Genomic DNA, 23365 nt, shown 5'->3' on the forward strand with positions numbered 1-23365 from the left:
CCTGCTTTCCCAATTTAATTAGGGAGGGGGTGCAGAGAGATGGATTGGGAGAATCTATTGGGCAGGGCACCATGATGCAATCCCCGGATGCTGCAGGACTGCATTTCTGTGCAGAGGAAGCTTGCGGAGAGGCGGTTGTTTCCCTTCCCTACCCACCCCCCAAAACCCAGATGCTGCTGGGAATTGAGCCCAGGTCCCCGGGGCAGGGAACGAGTCCCTGGCCTGATGCCGCTGATTCTTGCCTTTCCTCCCACCAACGTCCAGGACACAAAGTCCTTTGCCGTGGGCATCTTCAAGGGTCAAATAATCACGGAGCAAGTCTTCCCTTACCCTTCAGGTAAAAGGGGAGGGGGGCTGGGCATGGGGTGGAAAAGAGGGGTGTGTGTGTAGGATTCCCGGGTCCAGCACGTGGATGGGGGCCCTTGGGTTGAAAAGTGGGCACGTTCGTCTTTGCTTGCTTGCTGAAATGTTTGCACGGGGCCCGGGCGGAGCCAGGGAGGGCCATCTGAGCCAAGAGGAGCAGCCCCCCCAATTTAGTGGGTGGGGCTGCCCAGGAGGGTGCTGACGCTACTTGGACCCACGACGCGTCAGCCGCGCACCCCGAATAACCCCTCTGCTTTTGTCGCAGTCTTGAGCGAGGAGGAAGCCCAGACCTTGAAGGAGCTGGTGGGCCCCGTCTCTCGCTTCTTCGAGGTGAGGCTTCAGAGGAGGGCTCGTTTGGGGTGGGGGCAGCCGGGAGGACGCCCCCCCGCCACAGCAACGCCGCTGCTTTGTCCCCCCTCTTCGGCAGGAGGTGAACGACCCGGCCCGGAACGACGAGCTGGAGTGCGTGGAGGAGAAGACGATGCAAGGCCTGAAAGAGTTGGGGGCCTTTGGCCTGCAGGTCCCCGTGGCCCTGGGCGGGATGGGGCTCACCAATACGCAGGTAAGTCCTGGCTCTCCAGAACAGCGTTTCTCCACCTTGGCGAGCTTCAGACGGGGGGACTTCAACTCCCAGAATTCCCCAGCCAGCACTCTGGGAGTTGAAGTCCCCCCGTCTGAAGCTCGCCACAGTGGAGAAATGCTGCTCCAGAGGGAGATGGCTGTGACTCTTCTCCACCACAGGCAGGGATTGGATTGGGACCCTTCCCGCTGAGGCAGCCCCGGGCTGAGCTCTGCTCACGTTTAGAGGCATCGGTTCTGATCCTCCATTCTGCTTCTTTGCTGTGACAGTACGCCCGGTTGGTGGAGATTGTTGGCAGGCACGACCTGGGTGTGGGCATCACCACTGGGGCCCACCAGTCCATTGGCTTCAAGGGGATCCTGCTGTATGGCTCCCCGGAGCAGAAGGAGAAGTACCTGCCCAAGTTGGCATCAGGTAGGGCGGGGCAGGGGGAGGGAGGGAGGGAGGCAGGCAAAGGACAGCTCGGGCCCAGATTGGAGTCCGACACCTGAAAAGTTTGACCCTTGCTCCTGCTGGTGTGGCAGAGGCGGGATTTCCTCTGGTAGAACCGGCTTGTCTGTTTCTTGCGCGTGTCGGGGATTTGGCTGCATGCAGATCCTGAGCGCAGCGCAGGTTTATTACTCAATCTGTTCAGCCTACTTCGATTTATGTCCCAGCTGGATTTGTGCAACTCAAGTCAGCAGCTCCAGTTTTCCCACAACAACCCTGTGAGGTGGGATGGGCGGGCTAAGAGCGAGCAGCTGGCCCCAGGTCACCCAGCCGGCTTTCATGCCTAAGGCAGGGCTAGAACTCGCCACCTCCCGGTTTCGAGCCCGGCACCTTCGCGGCAACACCGAGCTGGCTCTCCGGTTTCTCTGGCCTGCAGCTTGCAAGTTGTCAGGCTAGACGATGTGCCCAGGGGCCCCGGGGAATGCCTTCCGTGCCCCTTTGCCCCCCCAGGTGAGATCGTCGCCGCCTTCTGCCTCACCGAGACCACCAGCGGCTCCGACGCAGCCTCGATCCGGACCAGAGCTGAGCTCAGTCCCTGCGGCTCGTACTACACTCTCAATGGGAGTAAACTCTGGATCAGGTGAGGGGGCGCGTGGGGATCTGGGGGCGCTGCCCCACATCTTCCAGAAGAAGCAGGGGTGTGGCTTGAAAGGGCCTTGAAGTGCAAAACGAAATGATTTTGATGGCAGAACAAAACAAAGGCAAAGGCGGGGGGTCTAGAAAACAAAGCCGCCAGCGTGTTCCCCGCTCGATGCAAGAGGGGCAGCGGGTGCCGGGGGAGCCTTCTGCCTCAGTTTCCCCATATTACGCTAGGCCGGTCAGCTGATTCAGATCAGCTTCTGCTTCTCTGACTTTGCGTTAATTTGCATGCCCGAGGGAGGCAAATTTTATTTATTTATTTATTTTTCAAGTTTCTACCGCTGCCCATCTCTCCCAAAAAGGGGACTCCGGGCGGTTATTCAACTTTTAACTTTTCAGTTTTTTCGCTTTTGAATGCACCAATTCTCACTGCGCTGTAAACGGTATACAGACAAAAAATAAAGGAAAATACTAGGACGTACGTTAAAACAATAACAAAAAAAGGCAAATAATGGGGCAAAGCACAAAACCCACCTTCCAAAATGCCAGGAACGCTTAAGGAAACCTCCCTGGGCACCAGCCGGGCCTCACTGGGGAGGGCGTTCTGTGTGGGGCAGTCTGCCCTGCAGGGTCCCGGGCGAGGGTCCTAAAACTGTGCCTTTTCTCACAGCAACGGTGGCATTGCTGACTTATTTACCGTATTTGCCAAAACGCTGCAGAAAGATGAGACAGGGCAAACGAAGGAGAAGATAACAGCCTTCATTGTGGAGCGATCGTTCGGGGGGGTCACCAGGTGAGCAGCTGAGGGCCCCCCCGGTGTCTAGTTCAGGTCACTTTTTAGCTGAAGGAGTTTCTTGGGGTGCTGAGTAAGTGGTCTCCCTCCGGGGGGAAGCCGGCAAGCCCCCCCTTGAGCCAGTGTGGTGGATTTGCAGGACACAGTGTGGGGCAGGCAGAGAAGCCCCCCGGGTGTCTTCTAGGATTTCTGATTTCCCTTTGTGCCCCCCAGTGGCCCCCCTGAGAAGAAGATGGGCATCAAGGCGTCCAACACAGCCGAAGTCTACTTTGACGGGGTCCGCGTCCCAGCAGAGAACGTCCTGGGAGTGCCTGGGGCCGGGTTCAAGGTTGCCATGAACATCCTCAACAACGGGCGATTTGGCATGGCAGCTGCGCTGGCAGGCAGCATGCGGGGTCTCATTGGCAAGGCGGTGAGTGACTTTGGGGCACGATGGCAGCCCCTCTGAAGGCATTGCTCCGAACGCCTCTGCTTCAGCCTCTCCTCGGCTGCCCTTCTAAATCTCCCTCCCCTTGTTCTTCTCGTCCCAAAGGTGGACTTTGCTGCCAACCGAACACAGTTTGCGGAAAAAATCCATAAATTTGGCGCCATCCAGGAGAAGCTGGCCCGCATGGCCATGCTGCACTACGTGACGGAGGTGAGGGGGTGTGAAAGGGAGGGGGCGTGGTTGCGTGTGTGCCGTTCAGCGTGTCACTTCTCAGGCCTGTGGCGTTCCCATCTAACAGCAGCCATAAGGACTAGGAACTTGGTTTCTCCAAGGCCAAATCACTGAGATTGATCCAGAACCTTAAAAAGCTAGAGCAGGGTTTCTCCACCAGGGTTCTGGAAGAGGTCACAACTTACCTAAACAATTCTTTCAAATTTGGGCAACTTTATATTGAAGGGATAAGCTTCATTCTTTGTTTTCAATTTAAGAACACTGTGAATGCATCTAGATAGGCCTACCCAGGAAACGAATATCATAATTTTGTGACTTCTGGCCTGTCTTTGAGCCTGAACGTGCAGGGGGGTTCCCCAAGGCCTGAAAAATATCTCAAGGGCTCCTCCAGGGTGAAAAGGTTGAGAAAGGCTGGACTGGAGTATAACAAGGTAAAAGGCCTTTCTGATCCTCCTAAAAAGCTCTTGTGCTTCTTCCTTGTAGTCAATGGCGTACATGATCAGCGCAAATATGGACCGGGGGGCTTCTGACTTCCAGATTGAGGCAGCCATCAGCAAAGTCTTTGGCTCGGTGAGTGCTGGCTGGGGCACGACGCTGTAAAACAAGTTACTTGCTTCACCGGCAAAGCCTCTCTCTGCCACGGGGCCCGCTTGTGCGTGACTGCAGGCCAGGAAGGGGGACCAAGTCAGCGTGCAGCTGACCCACAGGCTGCAAGTTGCATCGAAGGAAAGGAAGCTGTGCCATGCCACTCTGGCTTGCACTGGATGCCCGTGCTGTTTGCAACTGCAGAGGTGCAGCTGTCTGCCCATTGCCAGGCCAGAAGACTTAAGTCGGCGTTGTTTCTGTCTGTGTCTGTCTGTCTGTCTGTCTGTCTTCCCTGCTCAGGAAGCTGCCTGGACGGTTTCAGATGAATGCATCCAGGTCATGGGCGGGATGGGATACATGAAGGTCAGTATGGGGGACCAACGTCCACCCCTCTCCCGTTCCCGTCGGCGTCAGAGGCTCATAGTGCCAAGTGAGCTTCAGACTTTTGGCTGCTGCTGCAAACCAAACTGAAGCTTTCCAAGCCTGGTTCCTATAGACTTCCCACTAGCCATGCTTGCTGAGGAGGCTGCGGCAGGGCGAAAAGGATTCTGGCTCCTGGATGGTTTCCCCTTTAGAACCGACCCGTCCCCTGTTCTCTAGGGCCGGACTTTAATTTTCTTTCTAACGGTTTTCTGTTGAGCTGGCAAGCAGGCAGGTCTCCATGCTGATAAGGGGGGAGTTTGTAGCCGTTTGCCCACGCGATTGCTTCCTGGATCTTCATCAGCCTGAGAACCCAAGGTCACACTAGCTCTTACAGCTTGCACACCAGCGCTCGAGGATGGCTGCCCTGGTGGGAGGCCGTCGCATTTGCCCCGGCCGTGCTCAGGCCCCAGAGGGTGGTTTCTGACCGCAGAGGCACCTTTGCCAGCGAAATCCATTCTGGCCCTGATCAGCTTCGTTTCTCTCTCATGCCTGCCTCCCTCCCGCCCGATGCCCCGGCTCCAGGAGAGCGGGGTGGAGCAGATGATGCGGGATTTGCGCATCTTCCGGATCTTTGAGGGTACCAACGATATCTTGCGGCTTTTCATTGCGCTCTACGGATTTCAGGTGGGTGGCTGGAGGGGCCGGGAAGGCTTGGGGAGCTGAAGGAGGCTGGGGGCAGACCCAGACGCGCTGGCGAGGGGGCAGCAGGGAGGCGGTCCAGAAAGGGGGCGGGTGGGGCGGCTGCGGTGACGTCTCGTTCACTGTCTTGGGAGCAAGAAAGCTCTGTGCTGGGGGGTCCGGCCCCCGGCCCCCTTTGATGCCGCCTTTCCTCTCCACCCCAGAACGCGGGGAACCAGCTCCGGGGCTTGCAGCAGGCCGTCAAGAACCCCTTTGGGAATGCCGGGCTCTTGGTCAGCGAGGCTGGGAAGCGAGTGCGCAGGTACAGGTCTGCCCGCCCAGAGGGGAGTGGGGGGTTCCACCTGCCTGCATCCCCTTGCCAGGTCGGGGGCGGATCCCACCTTCCAAAGCTGGGGAAGTTGGTGGGTTTTACGTTTCCAGGAACTTTAAAGAGGGCGTGGGAGGGATTCTGCCAGTTGTAATGTCACCAGTGGGATGATTCATGCCTCAAGCTAAGCCAGGATGTGGAACAAGCCATTGTGGCTGGCCTTGCAGATCACGCTACAGGTAGTCCTTGCTTAGCAACCACAACCAGGGCCGGAATTTTGGTTGCTAAGCGAAGCGGTCATTAAACGAATCCAACCCGATTTTACCTTTTTTTTTGCTGGGGTCATTAAGCAAATCACCACAGGCGTTAAGCGAACCATGTGGTTGTTAAGCAAATCATGTGGTTCCCCATTGATTTTGTTTGCCAGAAGCCGGCCGGGAAAGTTGACAATGGCAACCACGTGACCATGGGACGCTGCGACGGTCATAAATGTGAACCGGTTGCCAAGCACACAAATCGTGATCATGTGACCACAGGGACGCTGTGACGGTCATAAGTGAGAGGACTGGTTGCTAGTTGGTTTTTCAGCAGCGCTGTGAGTCTGAACCATCACTAAACGGATGGTTGTTAAGTGAGGACTTCCTGTAAGCCAAAAAGGAACATAGGCTGTGGGGTTATGAGCAAACCAGGCCTCTTTTCGCATTAGGCAACCCTATGCTTTGGGAAACCCATACACCGCAGGGATGTCGTAGGGCATCTGCTCATGAAGGTGGACTGCCTCTGATATTGGAGGCTCAATGTGTAATTTTTGTCGCTAACAAACCCGGGCTTTCTCCAGCGAGTCTGTCTTGCTTTTTTTTAAGCCATCTGGAAGAACAGCCTTCACTTTCTGGGAGTGAGTTCTGTGTTGCACGACAAAAGGGTTGGGGTTGTTTCTTCCCGTTTGTCCTTGGCAGTGAGTCATTTTTGCCCTCCAATCCTGAGTTCCCATCGAAGAAAGGAGCGTTGTTTCTGCCTTGTTTTATGAATGAATGAATGAATGAACAAACGAATGAGTGCACCTCTCTCCCGCTTTCCCCTCAGGTCATCTGTTTGCACGTTTCAGGCCCCGTTTTGTGAGCATTTCTGCTCCTCTGTATTTTTAGGGCGGGCAGGCTGGGCTGGGGAGGGGAGGGGAGGGGGCAACGGTTGTGGGGCTGCTTCTCACCCCCTTTGTCTCCCCTCCACCACAGGAAGGCCGGCTTGGGAACAGGGATCACCCTGAGAGGGGCGGTGCACCCAAGTCTGGAGTCCAGCAGTGAGCAGGTAAGCCTACCTGGCTCTCCGCTCGGAGCAATGGGGTCTTTGCTTGTTGGGTGCCCCGTTGTCGGGGGGACTGGGCCTCAGCAGGCCCTGGGCTGGGACGTCGTGGAAAGCCGGCTGGGGCAGTTTATCAACGGGGATGCGCGGCCATTACTCAACCAACCAGAGCTGACGGAAAACAGGGCTTCGTTTACGGTGCCAACCCAGCGGTGGAAAGCCTGGACGGCTGGACAGAAGGGATTAACCCTCAGCGTGCCTGGCTGCAACTTGAGACTTTCTCCTCAGAATCTGCACTGGTTTATTTTTCCCCTGCCTCGGCTCTGCCCCTCCATCCTCCTCCTGCTACCTTCGAATATTAATTTTCCTAAAACAAAAAATCTGTCCTTTTTGACGCATGCGGATCTGCAGTGGAGCGTTTAAAAAAAAGGAACAGTAACTTCATTCGTCTGATTTAGGGAAATTACGTGGGTTGTTTTTAATCCAAGGAAAGAGACGGTCCGGGATGGGCCAGGTGGCCTTCAGGTGTTTTGGACTACAACCCCCAGGCTTCCCAAGTCCCATGGGAATTGTAGTTCACCCACCCGAAGGGATCACATTGCAGAAAAGTTAGTCCAGGGCAGCGTGATGCCAGGAGAGCAGGATCATGTGGCCCTGGGGGTGTGCCTTCAAATCTGGAACTGGCATCGGAGAGGAGGGGGCTGCCTTTCCTGGTTGTGGGGTCTCCCACCCCCTTTCACCGCCCGGACCGCCTCTCCTTTCCCCTCTCCAGACCGTCCGAGCAATTGACCTCTTTGCAGGCATCATTGAGGAACAGCTTCTCAAATACGGGAAGAAGGTCGTTGGTGAGTTGGGCGGCCTCAAGAAGGGTGGTGCCACCGTGGATTTCTTGGGGGGGCTGGGAAGACAAATCGCTGCTCATCCCAGGATTTATGTGTCTGTTAGGTGAAGTTTTGGGTATTTTAATCTCAGTCGAAATGTTGGAACTGTCTTTCTCAACCTCGGCCGCTTTAAGATGGGTGGACTTCAACTCCCAGAATTCGCCGGCTGCTTTGGGGAAGCTTAGAAGCTGGAATAAAAATAATCCCCTGTTCTGACCCTGTTTCGGTCTCCACCCTTCCCGAGATTTCAGCCTTGGCTTCTGTGACTTCTTTCCCCTCCTCTCTCCTGCAAATTCCAGACGAGCAGTTTATGCTGAAACGCATCGCTGACAGCACGATTGATATCTACGCCATGGTGGTGGTTCTGTCCAGGTGAGCCTTTCGCCCCCAGGCCTCCTGCTCAGGCAAATTTTCTTTTCTGTTTTACGGTGGAGCCAAAAATTAGGGAGGAAGGGATCAATCAGGGATGCAGGGAGGGAGATCGCCATTGCAGATCTAACCCAGTGGGCAAATTTAAGAAATTCTGGACCACTTTTCCCTTGGAGAACAAATGAACCAGAACACTCAACTCTTGTGGTTACAGGTAGTCCTTGCTTAATGACCACAATTGGGACTGGAATTTCCATCGCTAAGCAAATTCGACCCGATTTTATGACCATTTTTGCAACAGTCATTAAGTGAATCGCATGGTCATATGCTTCCCCATTGATTTTGCTTGCTGGAAGCTGGGAGGTTTAAAAACGGTGATCACATGACCGTGGGACTCTGTAATGGTCGTAAATATGAACCAGTTGCCTAGTGCCCAAATTGTGATCGCGTGACCGTGGGGACACTGTGACGGTCGTAAGTGCAAGGACTGGTCATAAGTCAGGTTCAGCACCATCGTAAGTCCAAACCATCGCTCAACAAATAGTCGTTAAGCGAGGACTACCTGTATTTCTAGTCCAGCTAAAGATTTCTGATTAAGTTCCTCCCTCCCTAATCCGCCCACCTTGTAATGCTCTTGCCCTTCCAAAAACACCCGTTTGATTTTACTGTCCTTTCTTGTGCCGGTAGAGCATCGCGGGCCCTGGAGCAAGGACAAGCTACAGCCCAGCATGAGAAGGTGCTTTGTGAGACCTGGTGCACGGAGGTAAGCCTTCTTCGGGTTTTTTGTCTGCCAGAGCCTAACCTAAGGGCGTTGGAGTGAGAATGAGTGGACCAGTAGTTGCTGGAACGGAGGAAAGCAGCAGAACCTAACTGTTTCTTCCTCGGGTCGCCGGGTATATGGTACTTTACAAAAACACAAGATTCCAGGCTCACCCCAAATGATCAGCATTCTAAGATTTGGCACAGGGGAGAGAGAGGAGGAGAGCTGGGGGATCATAGGAAAAGGATATGCAGGAATATTGTGCAGACGTCGATGGTTAGTGCAAAAAATGCCACTAGAGTCTGTTGAGAAGCTAAGAGACTTTTGTAAAGCAAACGAGGGCAGAGATGGAGGTCCAGATCTTTCTTCCAAAACCCCTTTCTAGAAGCCTTCAGCCTTGAGGTCCTTGCTCTCTCCCAAACTGGAGGATTTCTGCCCAGACCAGTTCTAAGAAGGTCCGAGTCTCTGGGCTTTTCGGGGCCTCTGTAAGTGGCCTGCTACTTAATGTGTACAGAATTACTTGTGAAGCCTTTGTATACTTCACCAACGTTGCACAGACCCGTGCGGAGTCGGTAGGCCCGTTTCCCCGCACAGCTGCGTTGGAAGGTGTGGCCCGGCGCCTCTGGAAGGAATGGGGTTGGGAAGGTGGACTCGGAGCATTGGGCACAGATGCGATCCGAGAGGAAAACGCTTTCTCGCTCAGAGCTATCAAAAAGGAGTTGGAAAGTTTGCTGGGCCATCTTTTGTAAAGTCAGGAGGAGCCACCTTGGCCCTATAAAACAATAATGTCAGGAATCCACATTCAGGGAATGCTTTTTCAGGCCACAAAAGGACTTAACATGCAGGATTTTGAGAAATTTTCTGAAGCAAAAGGGGGGGAGGAAAACAACAACTGATTATTGTTAAATTTATATCCCACCTCCGCCTTACACAACTCAAGCCGTTTTGCATAATGCTCCTGTTTTCCCTGCAACAACCTTGTGCGTGGGGCTGGGCTGAAAGGGAAGGACTGCCCCAAAGTCCCTCAGCCGGCTTTTGGGCTCAAGGAAAGACGAAATCACAGCCTTCGTTACAACGCTCAGGCTCTCATTTATTAAAGTATTGTTATGTGCTAAATTATTAAACGTTCCTGTCACAAACCTTCCTTTAATTATGGTCTTGGCTGAAACTGGGAGCAGCCTACACGTGGTTAAATTCAGCTCCATCAGGTTTAGGGCTGCTGAACTAAATAAACCCTGATTGCATCCCCAAATTTGAAATATAAAATCTGCTTTGGAATTTTCTCCATCCTTCAGTTCCTTGGTAGATGGAAAACAGGAGCAAAGCTTGGCAGGATTTCTTTTTATTATTATTATTAAGAAAGGTAGGGGTGATTTCCAATGGAACGTGACATAAAAAGAGCCAAACTGGATTGCTTTTCCCAAGGGGATGTAATCCAGGAAGGGCGAGGTCCCAGCTCCTGGTGATGCAGAATCCTCTTCATTGCTGAGAGCTAAATCTGATCATGTGTAAGTGACAGGGAAAAAGAGCCAAGGTGATCGGGTTAGCCGGGAGCGAGGGAGCGGAGCTTTTTCATTAACTACGTTCTCAGGCGAATGGAAAAGCAGTATGGAAATAATTGGGACTAAATAAACCGTCCTTCATCTGGAGCAGGATAAATTACGAGTGAGTAACGAAACGCAGTTTTCTCAGCAGCCCACTTGGCTCCTGCCCGCGCGCCTGGAGTTGCCCGTGGCCGTACGCCGTCGTTGTCGACTCTGCGGCTTTTCTGCCCTCCTCTCCTTCCCCTTTTTTCTAGCCCCAATTTTCTTCCGGGGAGTGTGTGACCTGACTTGGGGGGGGTTCTCGGCTGTCCTTTATCTCTTGCTCAGGCCTACGAGCGGATCACCCAGAACTTGGCCTCTCTTCAGTCCAACTCCACCCAGCAGCTCTTCAAGAACCTTCGGGTCCTCTCCAAAGCGGTGGTGGAGAACGGAGGGGTGGTCGCCCCCTACGCCCTGGGGTTCTGAGACCCCCGGCCGCCCCGCAGCTGGGTCTCGGCTGCGCTCCTCCCTTGTTGCAGCGAGGGCTGCGGCTTCGGGGTGGGGCGTTCGAGTCTCATTCCGCGTGGAAGGCGGGGTGCCCTGTTTGGAAAGACGTGCCTCGTTGCTCTCCAAATGCCTTAATGTTGTCCCCAGACGTCCCCGGTTTTGAGATGCTTGAGGCGACAGAAACGCCGCCATTTGTGTTCGGGTTGCCGGCCTCTTTGGCTGACTTGCCAGCATTCGCTTGGAAATTCAGCCATCCGATTGCTTGTCCGGTCCCGACTGTTGTGCTGTTCTTTCTGGGAGTTACTATTAAAGCATTTTATCCAATATCTGGAGTGAGGACAGAGAATTATTGATGGGGCATGGGAGGGCGGACAAGTGTGCCAGGATGTTGCCTGCTGTAGCGCAAGGGATTTTGAAATTATTTCCACGTGAGGCAGCAGATTGGTGAATGCAGCTGCCTTGAGCTGTACCTCTTGAAAAGCGGGGAGAGAAAGAAGAGCTGCTGAGCCCGTTTACAGCAGAGAAAAACATGTGCAGCCCTCTGGACAGTTGCTGCGAAATTATTATTTCCAATCCACTTGATCATCTAGAAATGAGACGTACAGGTAGTCCTCATTTAATGACCACAATTGGGACCAGAATCGCTGTTACTAAGCAATGCGGTCATTAAGCAAATCCTGACCTCATTTTATGAACTTTTTTGCAGCAGGTGTTAAGGAAATCACTGCAGTCATTAAGTGAACCACACGGTTAAGTGAACCACATGGTTGTTAAGCGAATCACATGGTTACCTGTTGGTTTTGCTTGCCAGAAGTCGGCTGGGAAAGTCGAAAATGGCGATCTCATGACCACAGGGACGCTGCAATGGTTGTACATGCAAACCAGTTGCCAAGCGCCCGAATTGCGATCACGTGACTGTGGGGACACAGTGATGGTTGTAAGTGTGAGGACTGGTTACAAGTCAGGTTTTTCAGCACTGTTGTAAGTCTGAACCATCACTAAGTCATTAAGCAAGGACTACCTGTACTGTGGGAACTGAATTTAAAAATGTGGTAGAGAGCAATTACCAGTTCTTACCTTTTTTTTGAAATTATGGATACCTGTTTGCCTCATTATTTTTTCCTTTTCCTTTTCCTTTTTAAACTTTTATTTTTAATAGCAAGTACACAAACTACAAAGCCAGCAGGAAAAAAAAAGATAAATGGTGGTTATCCATTGAAGGAAAAAAAAACTTTTATGGTGATTGAGATAAACAAATATGAATAAAAGAAAAAATGCTAATTTAATGAAAAGAAGAAGTCTATATAGTATCTATAGGTATTGGTATAAAATTAATTCAGTTTATAAGCTTATCAAATCTAGATCATTCAGAAGCATTGTTTCAGCACAGGGATTACCAAAGTGGAAATCAAAGATTTGAATTCATGTAGGATAAATTAAATTGTAATAAATTAGGGAGAAAGTGAGCTTTCTAGAGCAAAAATCCATTCAGATCTGCCTCCTGAATCTTTTTTCAGTTTGCACTTGATCACTGACAACATTCCCAATTGCAAATACCATCCGACGGAGAGAACTTTATTAAAAGCGTTCAAAACAAAACGTTTTTCCACCACACTGCTTCATTCACTATTGACGTTTAAGATTTCTAAAAGCAATATTCATTCTTGAACTTTGAAAGCCAGGAAGCGCTTGGAAAAATGATCCTCAATCTCCGAAATTTCGGTGAAACTTTATTCCGGGTCCAGGAATTTGAGGAGAGCTTCCAAAATCCTACATCCCCCAGAATGCTTTTGGGGAACAGATCGAGGTCGTGAACCATGAGCCCTACAAATCTTTTAAGCTGGCAGCTGTTGGGGGGGGGAGATTAAGAGATTAACATTCTCCGTGTACTAACGGCCTGCGAGATGCCCGCAAAAAGGCAAGGTAAGGTGGCTTTTGTGTTTTCTCCTTGTGCAAATGCATTTCTCTCCCCTAGGTAGATGTGGGGGTCTCACCTGGAGATTGTGGGGACAGAGAGCTTAAACCTCAGTCCCTTGCAGACTTTTGGAGCATGAGGCCACACTCTAACACCACTTTTGAACAAAGCCGCAGGAGAGATCCAGTCCTTGACTGTCCCCTGGAGGTGGTTTACATGGATCGTTTCCTGTGCAACATGATGCACGATGCGCCCCCCCCCCCGCCCCCATTTAGGGCAGGAACCTCTCTGCTGCCCTTTCTGGGCATGGGTGCGTTCTTGCTGATCTGCCTCGGTTGGCAAGGGGCAGGATGGGTTTTGCAAGTGCTTAAATGGCAGGAGGGCATTTTTGCCGGATGCTAGAAACCCAACCCCCGGGTATGGTGGGACCAAGGGTTTGCCCGTGGCTATGGAGAAGAATGGCAGTGATGTTTCCCTTGCTGGCTGTGCACGGGGAGCCCCCATTTCAGGCAATCTGGGGCAGACGCTGCAGTGCATTTCTGTGGAATGGGCTCTCCTGTGGGCAGAGGAATTGCGCAGGATGGGGCAGGCAGGAACAGAAGGCTAAACAGCCTGCCTTGGGGGCCCAAGTTGGCAGTCAGCCACTGGTGTGGCAGCTTCACCCCCAGGCACAGACATCTCAGCCCTCCGCTGCCACCCCGGGCTCTGGTGAGGCTGATAGTGTTGAAGTTTCTCTATTGGGGGGAAAGATGGCCTGTTGAGGGACGGGGGTCTGGGTGGGATGCGAAGATCAGGATGGGAACGGTGTCAATTCCCCCTCTTGGTCTGTGCAAAATCTGGGACACCACAAGGAGAGACGAAAAGGGAACCATCACCTCCCCATAGGCCTCCCACTAGAAAATTTCTCTAGGGCAGCGTTTCTGAACCTGAGCGACTTGAAGATGGGTGGACTTCAACTCCCAGAATTCTCAGCAGGGGCCATGCAGGATGGGGGATTCTGGGAGTTGGGCCTCATACTTGCTCCGTTTGAGACATGCTGATTTAAATCAATGAACTCAAACAATCCTGTATTTAGCAGCCAAAAGACAGGTAAGCAATGATTACATGCAATTACTTCCCTGGAACGGCCAATCATTCAGGGTGGGCGCTTGTGATTTTCGCGGAAGAGGCGTTGGGATCCTATTTCTGTTCAGATAACTAGGCAAAGTGAGCTGTGAGATCTGCCTGCCTGCCGTGTGTTCAGAAGCCAGGCAACACACCCACATTTCTGGAGCTGTATCAGCCTGTGGAAAAGGAGGGGCGGGAAGGAGGAGGTGGCATGCTTGCTAGGACAACGGAACCGCGGTTTATTGAATTAGCCAGTATTCAGGGTTCACAGCACAGACCAGAAGCCAACAAAACAACTTGGTCCATGCAGTACCCTAAGCTAGAAGGTGCTTGGCTCGTTCGTTGCTCTGCGCTCTTGAAATATCCTAAAGGGAACGAGCAACTTTATCAGAAGGCGCCTGACCCCTCAGCCCGCCACAGCACAGCCAGCACAAGCTATGCGAAGGGTGACGCTGCCAGACGTCGGACACATCTCGGAAACCGCCGACAGACCAGCGCAACCTCACAGCATCTCCGCAGCACGCGAACCAACAAAAGCCCGCCGGAACACCCGAAGCAAACCCGAAGGCCCAGGAGCCCACGAAGAGGAAACGGGCCATCCGCAACACGCAGCGCGAGGACCGCCACAGCCACCGCGTGGGACGGGCGGGCCGAAGACCGGCAGGGCGCATCCACGGGCACCAGCCGGCAGTCGGAAGGCGCCGCCGAAACTCCTCCGCCTCCCACACAGGGACAGACCCAGCCAAACTTTCCGCTGGGAAACGGCGAGCGTCCTCGGCCAAGCTGACTCCCAGAACGCGAGGGAATTCCTGGAAGCCGGGCGCTCAGGCACGTCAGCCGTCAATAGAGACGCATAGAAACAAACAAACAAACAAACAAACAAACAGAAATCAGCCGTCAATAGAGACACGTAGGGATGAACCACAGAGCGCATCCTCTCCAGCAGGCAACACCCAGATAAGCAGGGATTAACACCAGGCAAACAATCAGGCAGAGAGCAAGACCCCAATGGAGGCACTACCAAGGAGAGACCCCCCCCAAGACCGGCTGGGCAAGCCGCTGTGTATAAACAGGGCGCAAAGCCCGCCCGCCCTCGCGCTGATGGGGTTGCCTAGTCGGGCCACGAAACGCCCGCAAGGGCACCACCAGGCTCAGAGGGCACCAGGGACTCCCCCGCGCAACCCTGAGCTACAGAGATTCTCTTCTATCGTTTCTCAGTGTCCTTAATTGCTGCCTTCTCTTCCTCCCCCCCCCTCTCTCTTTCTCGTTCTTCTTTCCCCCCCCAACCCAGACGCTGCAACCATTCTACAGCTCATGAACCAACCAACATCGTTGGACCCGGATTCCCAACACAGCACGGACCAACTCCTTGGGGTCTTCCAAAGTGAACTGTTCCAGGCACTTTTGGGTAGGTGCGGGGCTTGCTAGAAATCAAACAGACCTGTAAGGAGGAAACCCCAGGATCTCCTGTTGGTCGCCCATCCAGTAGGAGCCAGGCCCAACATTTGGCTTCAGAGAACTGCCACTTGTTCTGAAGGACAAGATGGGCACCTTCCTGCAGCTTTCTTGGCGGTATGAAAACGAGCATGCCTCTTCTAGGATGTTGTCTCTAGTTCTCAATTCCGCATCTGGCACCAGGATTTCCTGGGGTCTCCCATTCCAGGACAACCCTCAGCCAAGGTTGGTGAGTTGCTGCCGCCTGCTGGGCTGTGAGGGAAATGCGTGTGTCGTCTTCTCGGAGACCCGCTTGCTCATCCCGCCCACTCTGGCCCGTCCAAGCAGGCTCTTCTGGGCTTTGGGTCCTGCAGTTGTTAAGACAACCTACCCATAGGGGCAGAATGATTCTTGTGGGGAGGAGCGTGATTTTCACACGCAGGCTGGGTTTCCCAGGAAGGGCCAGGCGAAGGACTGGGACAAACTGAGCGGGAGGGTAGTCTGAGGAACGCTGGGGGTGTGCCGGGGGCTTCTAGCCCCCTCCTCGTCCACGAAACAGGTTGCAGAACGAAGCTGCATCTGGTGTATTTTTAGTTCAAGCGATCTCCATTATTTTTGAGTTAGGCTCGCCGATCCTGTAATTTTCCAGACTTTCAAAAGACGGCTTATATTTAGCCGAGTTGCCAGAGGATGCCTTCTGGAGAGGAAGGAGAAGCAGTGACTTAAACAAGTCCCCATAACCCTTGTGGCTGGATAACAGCCCCAGGGCGGCGAGGAATCTCGGTTGAGGAATGGCTGAAAGAGCCGGGAAGCTGGAAGGCGATCGATTGGCTGGCTTCGTGCTGTGCTTCAGCAGGTCAAATAAAGTCATCCGGAGGCGTTTGTGGTTCCAGACGTTCTGTAGACCCAGAGAACCGGTAACTACCGTGTTAAGAGTGTCATGTGAATGCAGACCAGCCAGGCAAAGATTTAGGGGAAAGCTTGGCAGCAGCTTGCCGATGTGGCCTGAACTCAAAGAAGCTCAGCTGGTTGAGAGACCACCAGGAGATCTCAGAAGAAGGGAATGGCAACGATTTCTGGACTGTTGCCAAAAAAGCCTTATGGAAATGTTCACGAGTCAACAGTGCAACTCCAGGGAGACCTTACCTTACGCAGAACAGCCTAAAAGGGATGAGGCAGGGGTCAAGAGGCCTCGCTCGTCCTTGCTGATGGGAGTCACCAGAGGGAAGAGGTGCTCTGGATGTTGGGAGATGAGCTGGAAGAGGCAAGAGCTCTACCTGCCGTCTCTGCAGGCTGGCACCTATGCCAAGTGGGGCCTCTGTCCATGGGGAGGTCAAGAAGATCAAGGTGATGGCATGCGTGATGCAGGTAAAAAGGGGGGCAAGAGTTCATTTGAGCAGTTGTGGCCACCATCTTGATTTTTTTGACCACCCTTCACCTACCTCACAAGGGGGCATTCAAGGGTTTACAGCAGTGTTTTCTCAACCTTGGCAACTTTAAGTTGGGTGGACTTCAACTCCCAGAATTCCCCAGCCAGCCTTGCTGGCTGGGGAATTCTGGGAGTTGAAGTCCACCCAACTTAAAGTTGCCAAGTTGAGAAACACTGGTTTGCAGCATGGACGGAGGCCATGCCAACTTTTCCCCTCGCTGCTGAGATGCATCACATTTGCCATTTTTACGATGTATGGTGGGCAAAATTGGCCATTTCTCTAAAAGATTTATTTGATTTCCCCCTCTTGCTCGGGATCCAGATATCCAGGAGTTTTATGAAGTGACCGTTTCAGAGAGCGGCCCCACAACTTCTCAGAGGTCTCAGCCAAAGGTAGGGAGGTGTTTAATTTGCGTTCTTGGTTCCACCCAATTCCCCTCACTCCAAGCTTCGGTCCCGGCTCCGCTTTGGGTTCAGCCCTGCCTTCCAGCTCGCGCAGAGGAGCGTTTTCGGGCCTGCCCCCACCTCTTGGTCACTTTCTCCTGCACACCTGCTTATGTCTATGGAGGGAGGGGCCATTCTGGACATCGCAGGCCCAGGCATCAGCCAAAGGAAGGGAGGGTGGTTTTGCAGTGATGCTGCTCCCAGTATTTGGGGGGCAAATGCCCAATCTTATCGTGGGGATTCAGATGGAGCCTACCATGGTAATCTATTTTGTTTGTTTGTTTGTCTGTTTATTCAAATTTCTATTACCGCCCATCTCCCCCCAAAGAGGGGGACTCTCTTCCCTTGTGTGCATATGGAGAACGGTGCTGTGAGCTGCAGAAATGCTTGGTGTGGATGCAAATATGTGTGAAAATATAGAGGCTGGATTTGCACATTGCATTAAACTGTGGTTCGTTTAACCATGGTTTACTGAATGAGCCAAAGCTGGCTGGGCTCCCACCACATACTGGGCCCAAAGGACAATGGCTTAGCACAGAATTTTTCAAGCCGTATTCTGTGAGACTTTGACAGTGTTCCATCAGAGACTCAAACAAAACCCAACTTCTTCCACTCCACATTGGCCTCTTGATCAGGTATTCTGGGATTTATTTATTTTTTTAAAACTCACAAATTCCCATGCCTGAAAAGCTTCGAAAACCTGAAGGTCAGTGCAGCAGGTAGACACTCGGCCTCTGGGCTGCCTTTTGCCCTGACCCCGCTCTCTGGGAAATGGGTGCCAGGGTCCCCCTTGGGAGAACCGGACCACGCTCAGTTCTGGACCGGAGCCTGGAGCCTGGGAGTGCTTGTGGCAAAGACCTGCCAAATTCAGCCACTGACAATCTCGGGGTGACAGAGGACAGAGGAGAGAGAGAGAGAGAGATCTTCTGAACTGTGGCTTCTTCATGCATAAAGACGAAAAGAGAAAGAAGATGAAGAAGGGAGAATTCTATAGGGAAAAGATCTAATTGGGTTGGGCAGGATGGAGGAGGCCGTTGGGGGCATTTTTTCCCTCTGACTAAGTGACATTCCAGTTAATTAATCTCCGGGCTTTTCTCTTGGGAGTGAGAAAGAGAGGGGGACAAAGGCCCACTTGCACTGTGTGGGGGACTTCCACGATGTGGGCTGCTTAGAATCCAGGAAGTCTTCCCAAGGCAGGGAAAGAGAGGTCTGAGTTCTGATCTGACCATCAAGATCTCTTGACCAGAAGGGAACTTTGCTCAGTGACAGTCGGCCTCACACAGAGGTTGTGCACCCCCAAATCACAGTTAACAACAGCTTTTTCCACTGTGGTGTGGCTTTGTTCTCGGAACCTGGGCGGTTGCCACGCCCTGTGGCGATGCGTTCCACCGGGGTTGTGAGAGGGAATATTCTTGGGGCTCCCTCCTCCTGCCCCTCATGCACTGGGGGTGCCCTGCCCCTTCCCCTGCCCTGCGGGGCATGAATGAGAATGGAAGAGGCGGGTTGGGTCGCCACGTGGCAGGGGCCTTCTCAGCCCAAGCTAGCAATTCCGGGCCGGGCCGGGCCGGGCCGGCAATGAAAGGACACGCCTAGGAGCAAAGTGAGCTCCTTTGGACGGAAGTGGAAACAGGCCGGGACGTGGACGCTGCAGGAATGAATGTCGCTTCCTCTGGTGGCTGCTAAAACTTTGCACGGAGGAGGCTGAGCCGCCCTCTCCACTTCAGGCCTTGCCCTTCAACACTGCGGGGATTTAGGACGTCTGCCCCGTTGATTGTTCCCGACTGCAATATGGCTTGCTTCTCGGCCCTCGGCCACAGGCAGGGATTTCTGATCCAGTCCACGTAACGCCACCTTCCCAGCCTGGTGGTGTGCCGTGGCTGCCGACTACAGCTCCCATCATTCCCTCCCACTGGATGGAGACATGGGACTTCTGATGCAATGCTCTGTAGCAGTTGTTGTAGCAACGTAATAATGACGATGATGATGGTGGTGATACTAATGTGCTAGCAGACAGAAGATTATAATCTTTTTAGGTAGTACTACTGAAGACAAGGAATTGGAAGAGAAATTTGCAAACAGGACTTGCAAAAATTTGGAAGAAGTCAACAGGTACTGTACCTGGGCAGATTTTGCCAGCAGGCAGTAAGAGGACCAGACCAGGAATGGTGGAATGAGCGCTCAGCAGCAGCCAGGTGGTCAGCAGGGTGTGGTCAAAAAAGTCAAGATGGTGGCCAATGCATCGCAGGTAAAAGGCAGGCGGAGTTTCAATCACACCGTTGCACCGTTGTCTTGACTTTTTGGCCGTGCCCCATGGACACCTGTAGCTGGCAGTTAGGTCAGAGGGTGGCGTTGGGGCCCAAGGCCAGGAGGGCATGGCAGCCAAGCAGGGGCTTCTGGAAATGCAGCTGTGGCATCTACTCTTCGCCTGTGTCCCAAACTGAAAATGAAGCAGCTGGCAGCCTCGCTCCTTGTATAGACCTCTCTGCCCGCCCGCCCCCCAGTTCTTCTTTTCATTCTTCAGGACTTGGCTCAGTGGGGGCTGCGGTGGGGCAGAGAGCCCCTAAGGCTGAGCTACAAGGGGGTCAGGGGCACGGGGGTGGGTGGGCAGCAGGCCTTCCTAGGCTGCCTGGTTTATGTCAACAGACGAAAATATCAGACCGACAGAAATAAAATAAAACCCAGATTGGGGGAACTCTGGAAGCTGGTAGTGCCCGCCAGTTAGGTAGCTGCTGCCCCTCGGAGGACCCCTATGGCCTTTGGTTGTGCTGGCTGGGGAAACTGGGCTTTGTAGTCCAGCCCTTCCAGAAGAACAGAAGGGTCAGGAAGACAGAGGGGCCCCTGATGACTAAAGCGACTGATCTCACGAGATTTCTCCATCTTGGAGCAGAGGAATGCAACTGTTTTGGTCAAGGCCACAGGACCCCTTCAGAGTGTTTCAGGGTGAGCCTACTGCTTCAGAAGCAGTCTACCTTGGATTGCAGCAGGGAAAGCTGCAGACCTTGTACTCTGGGCGGTGTCCAAAGCTGCCAGCCTCTCTGGAGTAAGATGGCAGAAGACTTGAAGGGACAAATACTTGTTCTGTGGTGCTCTCTGAGCCTGGCTGTTAGTTTGCAGATGTTTCGTGGCCCAGGGAGGCAACATCAGTGCGAAAAGGGAGTGTGCAGTTTGCTGCTTGTTTATACTGTACATAGTTTTTCCTCTGTTTGGCTCTGCGTAGAAAACTCAGCAGGGTTTTGGTGCATCCTTCAGTGTACCAATGGATCTTGTTCTTCCTTTTCACGTAAGGAAAGGGGCAGAATTTGGCCATAAGACCTGCTGCCCAGGCCTCTCCTTGATGTAACCCTCTGCTAATGATGGGAGTTGTAGTCTGACAGTCTGGAGGGTGTCTGCTTGGAGGGTGCGTCTAACTCACACACCTTTCCCCCTGTGTGCCTGTGTAGGCCCCTCTCGCTGGGATTTTTTCCTCCTGGTCTTTCCAGCAAATCTTTCTGCTTTCTCTCCTACCTCGCTCAGCTGATTCCTGCGATCAGTTTTATATGCCCCCCTGCTACCTCCTCGTCCGTCTTACCATATCTTTTCACCTCCTTTTCAGCTGCACGGGTTTTCTTTTTCCAGCCCCATCCTTGGCCCCCCATGCAGCCTAGCGTGGGAATGGGAGTGGGTGAAGAAGGGGTCAGTGGATCCTTGGGGAGACTTTCTACCATGTGCCAATTGGGGATCTCTGCAATCTCGTGTTTGCTGTCCTCCGGGCTCTCAGTGAAATCCCCCCCTTTTCGTTGGGGGGTATTAACAAGATGATTTCTGCTGCAGCTGGGTGCCCACGTTGCGTGAAGTCGTGGCCTATTGAATGAACCCAGTGGCGCCCCACCACGAGCTCAAACCAGCCATACAGCTAATGGGAATGATTCAAGCCAGTGCGTGCTCATTTCTGTACATGGCAGAGAAATGTGGGAATGAGGTCTGGATCCAGGGGTCCTTGCTGGTGCTTGAGCAGAACTTTTCCCCAAATCATCCTTCTGCTTCCTGAAAGAAATCCATCGGGCTTGGCTGGTAGATCTGGCACCGGAGGTCTTGTGCCCACGGCTCATCTTTCTCCTGGTATTTCCCCATCTGTTTTGTACGGCCAGCCCTCGGCCATGTTCACACGCATTTGTAGCAGATCTTAGAGTGCTGGATTGGGGTTTTCTGGGTTTTACTCAGATGCCCGTGGGGAGGGGGCCGCAGCTGAGTAGCTGAGAAGTCCAGCTCACAGGTCCCCCACCCCAGCACCCTCCCCATATCTTGAACTTCAGCCCCCTTGATCCCCAGTCAGCAAGGCCTGCCTGGTCTTTTCTGATGCCCAGCTGTCTTGCCACCTTCAGATTCACCCATCCCTTCCAGCACCTGCAGAGTTAACTTCTGGTGACGCCGCTGCCACCTCCTTCACCACCCACCTCCCTTCCGGCACTCCAGAGGTTAATCCCCCTCTCTGCCCCCTTGCTTGGTGGGTCCCCTGCCTGCCCGCCGGGCTTGCCTTTCCCCCTTCCCTCTGCCTGTCTCCGGATGGGGGCTGGAGCCCAGGGGCTCTGCCTCGCCCTTCCCCGTCTTCCAGGCTCCCCCCCCCATACCTCTTCTCCCCAGTTCCCTCCCCCATTGCTGCCTACCTCTGCACCTTCCTCCAGATGCCCATCCTGAGGGGAGGGGGCTGAAGCAGGGCTGATTCGGGGAGCAGCCACCGTCTCCTCCTCCCCCCCCCGCCCGCGCGCCCTCCCCTTCCTTTCTCACATTGTCACTTCCCCCCCAACCCACTCACCGCAAGCCAGCTCGCTCCCCCCCCCCTTCCTCTTCCTCTTGGATCTCTGCTCTTCCCTTTCACACACACGCTGCCTTTCGCTTCTTGCACATTTACACACCCGCCCCCCCCGGGCACGCGCACACACATACACGAGCGTTGGAGCCCTTAGGAGCCCCCCGGGTGCCCTCAGCTGCCAAGGCGAACGAGCCAAGGACCATTGTCACGGGGGCAAGTGGTAACCCTGAGCCCCGGCGTGTCTGATGTGCTACAGATCTCCTCCGGCTAGCTACCGCTGCTTGGGTCCAGAGATAAATGGATTGCTTGTGCATAGTCACCACCAAGGTAAGACTCCCGTGGACAGCCTGTTGGGGGGGCCTACCTGGCGTGTGTCTTGTGGGGCAGAGAACCGGGTGGGGGGAAGGGGCAGGCGGCAGTGACGGAGGGCAGGGGCAGAAAAGGGGCAACGGCGGGAGCGGGTGGCACGGGGCGCGCTGCCTTGCCACCGCCTTGGAAGCCGGGAGGGGGCCGTGGTGGTCGGCCGAGGGTGGGGGCGGCGGTGGAAGATAAAGGGGTGGGAAGCGAGCTCTCTCGGCACAGTTTCCATGGAGCTGAGGGCTGCGTGGGATCAGGCGCTTTGGGGTGAGACGGGGTGGTGGGGCTGGGGGGGAGGGGGGAGGCGGGCGGGCGGGCGGGCGGAATCGCCCCTCCGGGCGGCCGGGCTGAACGCGGGGACCCGGGCGCTGGCCTTGGTGCTGAAACCCGGCGCTGTCCGCGGTGCTGGCGTTCGCGGCTGGGGCCGGGGCCATGACGGTGCCGGAGGTGGGGTGGCCAGGGGCTGAAATTGGGTGCGGGGCTGCCGGTCTGGGAGCAGCCTTGCTGCTGGGGTGGGGTCGTAAACCCCCTCTGCCCTGCCCCCAAAGCATCCTTGTGCTCCTAAGACTCGGCCCAGTGGGAGGGAGGTTACCCTCTTAGTACCGGCTGGTTGCCATTCATACGAATGGGTGTTGCAGAGAGAGGGTTTTTCTCTGCAGTACAGATTTTAGGGTGCTCAAAGACCCCCCTTCCCTTCCCTTCCCTTCCCTTCCCTTCCCTTCCCTTCCCTTCCCTTCCCTTCCCTTCCCTTCCCCTCCCTTCCCTTCCCTTGTTGCACAGCACTTTGGGTGTTGGCTGCGCTCGTGTGTAGGGGGATTCTGGATTGCTGGAACCGTCTGTCATGAGCACAGACGCACACTGGTGCGTGTTGTTGGGCTTTCTAGATTCTGCTCGTGTCGGGGAAACTTGCCAGATACCCAACAGGGAGGGGGAGGGTTGTCTGAGCTGACTGCCTCGGAGCCCCAACAGATGCCCGAGAGGCCTCCAGCTGCATTCCCTCTTCTCTGTGCCCCTTAGCCTTCACCAGGCTCTGCCCTCCTTCCCCCCAACTCCCCGCTTCCTGATTTGCTTGGTGCTGGGGGGTGAGAGGAAGAAGGTCCAGGCCTCACTTGGGGCCTGGTGCTTTGTAGGGGAC

At 54.1% G+C, this 23365-nt stretch overlaps 1 protein-coding gene and 1 long non-coding RNA gene across 2 annotated transcripts in view; both read left to right on the forward strand.

The window, feature by feature from the left end:
* Positions 1-159: 159 nt before the first annotated feature.
* Positions 160-11079, forward strand: ACADVL (acyl-CoA dehydrogenase very long chain). Its single transcript, XM_063301700.1, has 17 exons — positions 160-337; positions 629-693; positions 791-925; positions 1213-1357; positions 1883-2012; positions 2682-2804; positions 3018-3216; positions 3337-3441; positions 3946-4032; positions 4348-4410; positions 4993-5094; positions 5313-5410; positions 6649-6721; positions 7488-7560; positions 7896-7968; positions 8653-8728; positions 10597-11079. The coding sequence occupies exons 1-17, from the start codon at positions 226-228 to the stop codon at positions 10732-10734; spliced, it is 1797 nt and encodes a 598-aa protein (XP_063157770.1). The 5' UTR covers positions 160-225; the 3' UTR covers positions 10735-11079.
* Positions 11080-11283: 204 nt separating this feature from the next.
* Positions 11284-23365, forward strand: part of LOC134495998 (uncharacterized) — a 159640-nt gene continuing 147558 nt past the window's right edge. The window contains exon 1 of the long non-coding RNA XR_010067858.1: positions 11284-11360. This is a non-coding gene — a long non-coding RNA (uncharacterized LOC134495998). The remainder of the gene's footprint in view (positions 11361-23365) is intronic.

The sequence above is a fragment of the Candoia aspera genome, chromosome 4 (genome assembly GCF_035149785.1).
Source record: "Candoia aspera isolate rCanAsp1 chromosome 4, rCanAsp1.hap2, whole genome shotgun sequence".
NCBI lineage: Eukaryota > Metazoa > Chordata > Lepidosauria > Squamata > Boidae > Candoia > Candoia aspera.